At 43.2% G+C, this 10,834-nt stretch overlaps 1 protein-coding gene across 1 annotated transcript in view; it reads right to left on the bottom strand.

Annotated features, from left to right (window-relative positions):
* Positions 1-2,482: 2,482 nt before the first annotated feature.
* The window catches only part of LOC311107041 (sterile alpha motif domain-containing protein 12-like), a gene marked incomplete at both ends in the record, with an annotated part of 65,231 nt that continues 56,879 nt past the window's right edge, over positions 2,483-10,834 (bottom strand). Inside the window, one exon of the mRNA XM_084149496.1 lies at positions 2,483-2,647. Coding sequence (XP_084005622.1) covers positions 2,483-2,647 — 165 coding nt within the window. The remainder of the gene's footprint in view (positions 2,648-10,834) is intronic.

Genomic DNA, 10,834 nt, shown 5'->3' with positions numbered 1-10,834 from the left:
TTTGCCCACTGACAAAGACATGATCAGTCTATAATTTTAATGGTAGGTTTATTTGAAAGGTGAGAGACAGAATAACAAAAAAAAATCCAGAAAAATGCATGTCAAAAATGTTATAAATTGATTTGCATTTTAAATGAGGGAAAGAAGTATTTGACCCCTCTGCAAAACATGACTTAGTACTTAGTACAAACCCTTGTTGGCAATCACAGAGGTCAGACGTTTCTTGTAGTTGGCCACCAGGTTTGCACACATCTCAGGAGGGATTTTGTCCCACTCCTCTTTGCAGATCTTCTCCAAGTCATTAAGGTTTCGAGGCTGACATTTGGCAACTCGAACCTTCAGCTCCCTCCACAGATTTTCTATGGGATTAAGGTCTGGAGACTGGCTAGGCCACTCCAGGTCCTCAATGTGCTTCTTCTTGAGCCACTCCTTTGTTGCCTTGGCCGTGTGTTTTGGGTCATTGTCATGCTGGAATACCCATCCACGACCCATTTTCAATGCCCTGGCTGAGGGAAGGAGGTTCTCACCCAAGATTTGACGGTACATGGCCCCGTCCATCGTCCCTTTGATGCGGTGAAGTTGTCCTGTACCCTTAGCAGAAAAACACCCCCAAAGCATAATGTTTCAACCTCCATGTTTGACGGTGGGGATTGTGTTCTTGGGGTCATAGGCATCATTCCTCCTCCTCCAAACACGGCGAATTGAGTTGATGGCAAAGAGCTCGATTTTGGTCTCATCTGACCACAACACTTTCACCCAGTTCTCCTCTGAATCATTCAGATGTTCATTGGCAAACTTCAGACGGCCCTGTATGTGCTTTCTTGAGCAGGGGGACCTTGCGGGCGCTGCAGGATTTCAGTCGTTCACAGCGTAGTGTGTTACCAATAGTTTTTTTGGTGACTATGGTCCCAGCTGCCTTGAGATCATTGACAATATCCTCCTGTGTAGTTCTGGGCTGATTCCTCACCATTCTCATGATCATTGCAACTCCACGAGGTGAGATCTTGCATGGAGCCCCAGGCCGAGGGAGATTGACAGTTATTTTGTGTTTCTTCCATTTGCGAATAATCGCACCAACTTCTGTCACCTTCTCACCAAGCTGCTTGGCGATGGTCTTGTAGCCCATTCCAGCCTTGTGTAGGTCTACAATTGTCCCTGACATCCTTGGAGAGCTCTTTGGTCTTGGCCATGGTGGAGAGTTTGGAATCTGATTGATTGATTGCTTCTGTGGACAGGTGTCTTTTATACAGGTAACAAGCTGAGATTAGGAGCACTCCATTTAAGAGTGTGCTCCTAATCTTAGCTCGTTACCTGTATAAAAGACACCTGGGAGCCAGAAATCTTTCTGATTGAGAGGGGGTCAAATACTTATTTCCCTCATTAAAATGCAAATAAATTTATAACATTTTTGACATGCGTTTTTCTGGATTATTTTGGTGTTATTCTGTCTCTCACTGTTCAAATAAACCTACCATTAAAATTATAGACTGATCATGTCTTTGTCAGTGGGCAAACGTACAAAATCAGCAGGGGTTCAAATACTTTTTTTTACCTCACTGTACATTAAGGTCACCATTGCGACATCATAAATACTGCACCCTCAACTTCAAAACTCCTTTGCTAGTTATACAATCATGTAACTAAGACATTTGCTAGAAATAAACTTGAAAACGATATATTGTTTAATTGAATAGTCATGACTGGTTCGAGATGACATGAAGAAGGATATCATTGCTACTTAACGCAGATCCAAGTTCAGTTTTGAGATCCACTAGCGTCATTGTAGTAGGGTTAAGCTGGACATTTCTGACTGGTCTTGGAACTGTGACAACGGACAGCCTCTCCCCGCTTCGCTAATTGGGATGTGTACTGATTTTCCCAACACAGCCAGAGGGAGCATCTAAGTCCCCGGAGGAGCCGCCAAATGTTTGTTCCCTTGGATTGTCGGCGTGCAGCAGTGAAAGCTCATTCGCAAGCTTTTAAATGTATAATATGCGACATGTTCGTTGTTGTCACGGGGAAAGGGCTGATGGATACCTTCATTTGTGAAAAATGTATTGAACTTGATGCAGCTAAAGAAATGATTATTAACTCTTCATGAAGAAATAAAACATTTGACCAAGCGCCTTAAACTGAATAAGGATTCTATGAGACTATCGGCATCTTTAAATGATTCCTATCAAAAACATCCAAGAGGCTCATAATGGGACCTTCCTGGACTATGATCAATTTCCGCCACTGCACCCCTCTACTAGCTTGAGCCAGAAAATATCTGCTCACTGTTCGACTCCAGGTGAGCGTAAATGGATGCGTGTCGGAACCAGAAAGAAGAAGAATCGTTCTCGGCACGCCTGCCTTCTTCCCCCGCATCCGGATTTAAGACTTTCAAATCGCTTTGAGCCCATGTACCAGCTGTCTTCTGCCGGGGCCTTGGGTGTTCCCTCCATGGCTGTGGATGCCCCTCCAGCTACCTCTCCCTGTCCTAGTCAATCAACTGCCTGGGCACAGCCTGGACCACCGCAGCCCCCTTCTGCTGGGCCGTGCTCTCTGGAACAGAGCTCTGTCCCTTTGGCGGTTGTGGCCTACACGCAGCCGGCGTCTCAGCAGCCCTCTTCTCAGGTGAGTTCTGTGGCTCTGGCCTCGCAATCTGCTTCCAGACACGGCAGAGGCCGGATCATTCCGGCAATTGTGATAGGGAGTTTGATGGTGAGGCATTTGGCTGTACCTGGGGCAAAGACTTTGTGATTTCCTGAGGCAAAAGTTCAGGATATCATCATGTTGCTTCCCGAGGCGGAGAGTCAGTCACCGGGAGTTGATACTGTCATGGTTCATGTGGGGTCAAATTACATCACGAAGGGCAGCTCAGAACAGCTGAAGATGGATTTTAAAGAACTGATTGGGTCTCTACTTGACACCAACAAACGCCCCATAATATCTGGCCCTCTGCCCTCCCTAAATCGTGGCATTGAACGGTTCAGCAGACTTTTAGCCCTCCATAACTGGCTACGAGACTATTGCAGCTCTCTGGGTGTCACATTTATTGACAATTTTGATACCTTCTGGAAACAAAGCTCGTATTATAAGGAGGATGGGATCCACCCAAATAATTTGGGTTCCTGGATCCTTTAACAGCATTATAAGGCTGCGTTGAGACAATGACATATCAATGACCCAAGTCCAGCTCATTTAATCCCTACATTTGTGTCGCTGAGTTACAGTGAGGGAAAAAAGTATTTGATCCCCTGCCGATTTTGTACGTTTGCCCACTGACAAAGAAATGATCAGTCTATAATTTTAATGGTATGTTTATTTGAACAATGAGAGAGAATAAAAATAAAAAAAATCCAGAAAAACGCATGTCAAAAATGTTATGAATTGATTTGCATTTTAATGAGGGAAATAAGTATGACCCCCTCTCAATCAGAAAGATTTCTGGCTCCCAGATGTCTTTTATACAGGTAACGAGCTGAGATTAGGAGCACACTCTTAAAGGGAGTGCTCCTAATCTCAGCTTGTTACCTGTATAAAAACACACCTGTCCACAGAAGCAATCAATCAGATTCCAAACTCTCCACCATGGCCAAGACCAAAGAGCTCTCCAAGGATGTCAGGGACAAGATTGTAGACCTACACAAGGCTGGAATGGGCTACAAGACCATCGCCAAGCAGCTTGGTGAGAAGGTGACAACAGTTGGTGCGATTATTCGCAAAAAGAAAAAACAAAATAACTGTCAATCTCCCTCGTCCTGGGGCTCCATGCAAGATCTCACCTCGTGGAGTTGCAATGATCATGAGAACGGTGAGGAATCAGCCCAGAACTACACAGGAGGATCTTGTCAATGATCTCAAGGCAGCTGGGACCATAGTCACCAAGAAAACAATTGGTAACACACTATGCCATGAAGGACTGAAATCATGCAGTGCCTGCAAGGTCCCCCTGCTCAAGAAAGCACATAAAGGGCCGTCTGAAGTTTGCCAATGAACATCTGAATGATTCAGAGGAGAACTGGGTGAAAGTGTTGTGGTCAGATGAGACCAAAATCGAGCTCTTTGGCATCAACTCAACTCGCCGTGTTTGGAGGAGGAGGAATGCTGCCTATGACCCCAAGAACACCATCCCCACCGTCAAACATGGAGGTGGAAACATTATGCTTTGGGGGTGTTTTTCTGCTAAGGGAACAGGACAACTTCACCGCATCAAAAGGGACGATGGACAGGGCCATGTACCGTCAAATCTTGGGTGAGAACCTCCTTCCCTCAGCCAGGGCATTGAAAATGGGTCGTGGATGGGTATTCCAGCATGACAATGACCCAAAACACACGTCCAAGGCAACAAAGGAGTGGCTCAAGAAGAAGCACATTAAGGTCCTGGAGTGGCCTAGCCAGTCTCCAGACCTTAATCCCATAGAAAATATGTGGAGGGAGCTGAAGGTTTGAGTTGCCAAACGTCAGCCTCGAAACCTAATGACTTGGAGAAGATCTGCAAAGAGGAGTGGGACAAAATCCCTCCTGAGATATGTGCAAACCTGGTGGCCAACTACAAGAAACGTCTGACCTCTGTGATTGCCAACAAGGGTTTTGCCGCCAAGTACTAAGTCATGTTTTGCAGAGGGGTCAAATACTTATTTCCCTCATTAAAATGCAAATCAATTTATAACATTTTTGACATGCGTTTTTCTGGATTTTTTTGTTGTTATTCTGTCTCTCACTGTTCAAATAAACCTACCATTAAAATTATAGACTGATCATGTCTTTGTCAGTGGGCAAACGTACAAAATCAGCAGGGGATCAAATACTTTTTTCCCCTCACTGTATAATGCGTCAGGAAATGTACATTATCCTCGGGGCGTTGGAAGACACAATGTAAATAACCTAATTTATGTCCCTCTTACTGCCCGGAATGCCTCTGCTGATCCTACAGCTATTGTATGCAGTAATCATATGCCTATGAACCACCAAGTGCTAACAGTCAGTATCTGGATAACGTGTGAAATGCTTGATAATATATGTGATTTCAATAGAGAGGTATACTTTCTGGGTGATTTAAATATTGACTGGCTTTCATCAGCCTGCCGACTCAAGAGAAAGCTTCAAACTGTAACTAGTGCCTGCAACCTGGTTCAGGTTATCAATCAACCTAGTTACAAACAGTGCAGGAATGAAATCATCAACATGTATTGATCATATCTTTACTAATAACAGAAATGTGTTTGAAAGCAGTATCCAAATTCATCGGATGTAGTGATCACAATATAGTAGCCATATCTAGGTAAGGCTAATATTGTATATAAGAGGTCATACACAATAAGTTTTGTAGTGATTCCTATGTTGTTGCTGTGAAGAGTATTTGTTGGTCCGTGGTGTGTAATGATGAGCAACCAGACGCTGCACTTGACACATTTATGAAATTGCTTATCTTAATGCACCCATTAAGAAATTACTGTAAAAACGGTTAAATCCCAGTGGATTGATGAGGAATTGAAAAATGGTATGGTTGAGAGGGATAAGTCCCGTGTAGCTCAGTTGGTAGAGCATGGCGCTTGCAACGCCAGGGTTGTGGGTTCGATTCCCACGGGGGGCCAGTATGAAAATGTATGGACTCACTAACTAAGTCGCTCTGGATAAGAGCGTCTGCTAAATGACTAAAATGTCAAATGTAAATGAGGCAAAGAGATGGCAAATAGGTCTGGCTGTACAACCGATTGGCAAACGTACTGCAAATTGAGAAATCATGTGACTAAACTGAATAAAAATAAGAAACTACACTATGAAACAAAGATAAATGACAAAGAATTACAGTAAAACACTTTGGAGCACCTTAAATGAAATGTTGGGCAAAAAGGCAAACTCTGCTCCATCATTCATTGAATCAGATGGCTCATTCATCACAAAACCCACTGATATTGCCAACTACTTTAATGATTTTTTTCAATGGCAAGATTAGCAAACTTAGGCATGACATGCCAGCAACAAACGTTGACACAACACATCCAAGTATATCTGACCAAATTATGAAACACAAGCATTGTAATTTTGAATTCCGTAAAGTAAGTGGGAAGAGGTGAAAAAAATATTATTGTTGATCAACAATGACAAGCCACCGGGGTCTGACAACTTGGATGGAAAATGACTGAGGATAATAGCTGACGATATTGCCACTCCTATTTGACATATCTTCAATTTAAGCCTACTAGAAAGTGTGTGCCCTCAGTCCTGGAGGGAAGCAAAAGTTATTACCCTACCTAAGAATAGTAAAGCCCCCTTTGCTGGCTCAAATAGTCAACCAATCAGCCTGTTACCAACCCTTAGTAAACTTTTGGAAAATATTGTGTTTGGGAAGGCCATTCAACAAGCACAGCACTTACACAAATGACTGATGATTGGCTGAGAGAAATTGATGATAAAAATATTGTGGGGGCTGTTTTGTTAGACTTCAGTGCGGCTTTTGACATTATCGATCATACTCTGTTGCTGGAAAAAAGTATGTGTTATTGCTTTTCACCCCCTGCTATATTGTGGATAAAGAGTTACCTGTCTAACAGAACACAGAGGGTGTTCTTTAATGGAAGCCTCTCCAACAAAATCCAGGTAAAATCAGGAATTCCCCAGGGCATCTGTCTAGGCCCATTACTTTTTTCAATCTTTACTAACGACATGCCACTGGCTTGCATGTATTCGGATGACACAACACTATACACGTCAGCTACCACAGCGACTGAAATGACAGCAACACTTAACAAAGAGCTGCAGTTAGTTTCAGAATGGGTGGCAAGGAATAAGTTAGTCCTAAATATTTCAAAAACTAAAAGCATTGTATTTGGGACAATTTATTCACTAAACCTCAACTAAATCTTGTAATGAATAATGTGGAAATTGAGCAAGTTGAGGAGACTAAATTGCTTGGAGTAACCCTGGATTGTAAACTGTCATGGTCAAAACATATTGATACAACAGTAGCTAGAATGGGGAGAAGTCTGTCTATAATAAAGCGCTGCTCTGCATTCTTAACAGCACTATCAACAAGGCAGGTCCTACAGGCCCTAGTTTTGTCGCACCTGAACTACTGTTCAGTCGTGTGGTCAGGGGCCACAAAGAGGGACTTAGGAAAATTGCAATTGGCTCAGAACAGGACAGCACGGCTGGCCCTTGGATGTACACAGAGAGCAAACATTAATAATATGCATGTCAATCTCTCCTGGCTCAAAGTGGAGGAGAGATTGACTTCATCACTACTTGTATTTGTGAGAGGTATTGACATGTTGAATGCACCGAGCTGTCTGTTTGAACTACTGGCACACAGCTCGGACACCCATGCATACCCCATAAGACATGCCACCAGAGGGCTCTTCATAGTCCCCAAGTCAAGAACAGACTATGGGAGGCGCACAGTACTACATAGAGTCATGACTACATGGAACTCTATTCCACATCAAGTAACTCATGCCAGCAGTAAAATTCGATTTCAAAAACAGATACAAATACACCTTATGGAACAGCGGGGACTGTGAATAAACACAAACATAGACATGCATACAAACACACGATAACATACGCACTATACACACACACGTACACATGGATTTTGTGTTATAGACATGTGGTAGTAGAGTAGAGGCCTGAGGGCACACACTTAATATGTTGGAATGTGTTGTAATGTTTTTAAAAATTTATAACTGCCTTAAATTGGCTGGACCCCAGGAAGAGTAGCTGCTGCCTTGGCAGCAGCTAATGGGGATCCATAATAAATACAAATACTGTATGTACACAGTCTTGTACCCTTAAACCTTTTTCAACTGACTATCGTATTTGTTGTTTAAATCTGACTTTATTAATTTAATGAGTAATCCAGGAACAACGTAATTGACACGCAATGACTACAATGAATGGCTAAATGACTTCCGGACACTAAGGGTCTGCGGAGCTCCTCCTCTTCCTCACCACTCCACAATAGTGACCTATAGCAACCCTCCATATAGGGTTGGAGCCAGCAGCCAGAGCCCAGGGATATGTAATGGCTGGCCTCAGCTGGTGGTGTAACAGTAAAGTGTGCTGCTTAGGTATTGATCCAGGTTGGCTAGATCATAAGTGAATGCTGGGAAGCTGACTTCATGTGCCTCACTGCCTGGGCGGGCAGGCGTCTTGACTCCTGAGTGGCCGGTGGTGGTCGGGGACGGCTGTCTACAGACTGAGTGGAACCAGCTAGGGCAGGACGATGCCTTTTTAATGCTCTTCATTTCGCCGTAAACTGATGAATGTGGCTCCATGCGGTGAACCTTCAACCGCCACGACCAGATTATTAAAAAAATAAAAACTATCAAGCTTTTTTGCAGTTTTAAAATCAACCTGCCGGGTCATTATTGTTGTAAAGTTCAACGCATAGATTTGCAGAGTAACAGTTTGAAAAGTTAATCTGTAATAATAGTCTACTACGTTCACGACACTTCTGATAAACTCATTTTCGAATAAAGTCAATGTCCATGCTCTCTGCAAAGGTCCCTTGTAGGACATTAAACTAATAAAGCCTTTACCTCTAGAGTCTATAGCATCAGATAAGAGATCAGAATCGTAGCACTGCCTTGACAGTGAGTCTGTTTGAAATATCTCTGTGCTTCTACCAGGTTCAAAGGTGATGCTGCAGAGAGCCTCACGTATGACTACAGTACCATCAGTGCCTCTGGCTATTCTACCTGCATGCCATCTCTGCTCTGGGTATTCCATCTTTTGAATTCTACAGCGGTGCCCTCTCTCCTTCAGCTTCATTAACAGATCTGCACGTGTTGTTCATGCTTCACTGCCCTACTGCCCTGACATCCTTGAGCGAGAGAGAGAGCGCGGGTTAGAAGGTTTTGTTGTATTCTTCTATTCCCTGCTTCTCCCTGGATAAAACCAGACGTGCTTTGGCGGCTAACCTTCACGTTCTTCAACTCCCTCTATGCGAGTAGGCAGGGAAACAAAAGGAGAAAGAAAGAAAATGGCCGCCGCACACTCGCAGTTCGGTCTGAGGTATTTGTGAGGGAGAACAGTGGCTCTAATTGGTAAGCAGGGAGCCTTTACTCCATATTGAGGGGAATTGTCGCCGGAGGGTATCAAAGGTAGAACTATTCTTTTCAAATGCCACAGTGTTTTGTTCCAGGCTCGTTTCAAAACACCTGGGCTACATTTCCCACTCAATACCAACTAACTGTGGGGCGGCTGATGTAGCTTCATTAGAGGCCTCTCTCAATGCGATGCAAATAAATGGAGTAAATGGAGTCTGTGCCTTCACAAAAGAGAGAAATAATGATTTCCTGTATTTCATAACATTTATTAGCATGTGGGCTGTGTAGCTACATTGTCTTTCACCGTGGGTAGCTGAGCTTTCAGACGTTAGCGACTAATGAGCGAGGGCTCTGAGAGGCAATTTCACAAACAATGTTGCCACGTTACTTTGCTACATAATGACACCTAACCTTTCGAATATGAGCCACGATTGGTACCTAATATGTAGTGCCACCTAAGGCATCCACATTGTGTTTCACGTTTAAAATAGGGAGTAACCGAACTGAGGATTGAATTAAATAGTGATATTATGCCGCTCAGCTTCTGTCTTATAGGTAAGAATTATATCTAAAGGCATTTAACCTTTTCTTCGCCTTAATCATATCTTGCCGACGTTCCGGTGCAGATAGGGTTCTTTGGGGGATCTCGCTGACAGGAAATTATGAAAAAATAAAATAATTTGACCTTCCAGGGAGAGAGAGAGAGAGAGAGAGAGAGAGAAAGAGACTGAGGAGTTTTCATGGCTGGTAACTCCACAGAGGACAGCAGCCTGCCGAGCAGAGAGCTCAGATAATGAGGCCACTCAGTTCAGCCTCTTACTCCGGAGTAAAGACATTCTATTCACTAAAGACTCCAAGGAAAGACACTACCCACCGAAGACTCCTTAGTCTTTACTCCAAAGGAGTCTTCGGTGGGTAGTGTCTTTCCTTGGAGTCTTTAGTGAATAGAATGTCTTTACTCCGGAGTAAGAGGGCCCGGAAGGTGGTTTGAGTAATATATTGTATTTTTTTATCACTAAAGATCACAAAGCAAAGACTCTACATTCAATAAAGACCACCAAGCAACACTGTTCACTAAAGATCACCAAGCGAAGACATTCCTATTTGAGGCCATAGAACAGGGAGAGTTCATTCATCAAGGAGCCTGGTGGTATGGCGTTGTGTGGGTGAGCGGTTTGCTGATGTCAACGTTGTGAACATAATTCCCCATGGTGGCGGTGGGGTTATGGTATGGGCAGGCATAAGTTAAGGACAATGAACACAATTGCATTTTATAGATGGCAATTTGAATGCAGAGATACCATGACGAGATCCTGAGGCCCATTGTCATGCCATTCATCTGCTGCCATCACCTCATGTTTCAGAATGATAATGCATGGCCCCATGTAGCAAGGATCTGTACACAATTCTTGAAAGCTGAAAAGGTCCCAGTTCTTCCATGGTCTGCATACTCACCAGACATGTCACCCATTGAGCATGTTTGAGATGCTCTGGTATCTGTAACCAACAGATGCATATCTGTATTCCCAGTCATGTGAATCCCATAGATAAGGGCCTAATGAATGTATTTCAATTGACTGATTTCCTTAAAGGAACTGTAACTCAGTAAAATCTTTGAATCAAATCAAATGTTATTTGTCACATGCGCTGAATACAACAGGTGTGGAACTTACCGTGAAATGCTTACTTACAAGCCCTTAACCAACAACGCAGTTCAAGAAATAGAGTTAAGAAAATATTTACTAAATAAACTAAAGTAAAAAATAAAATAAAAGTAACACAATAAAATAACAATA

The sequence above is a fragment of the Coregonus lavaretus genome (genome assembly GCF_964263955.1).
Source record: "Coregonus lavaretus genome assembly, chromosome: 3".
Classification (NCBI taxonomy): Eukaryota; Metazoa; Chordata; class Actinopteri; order Salmoniformes; family Salmonidae; genus Coregonus; species Coregonus lavaretus.
Note: the sequence above shows the minus strand (reverse complement) of the source record. Positions and strands in the feature narration are given on the sequence as shown.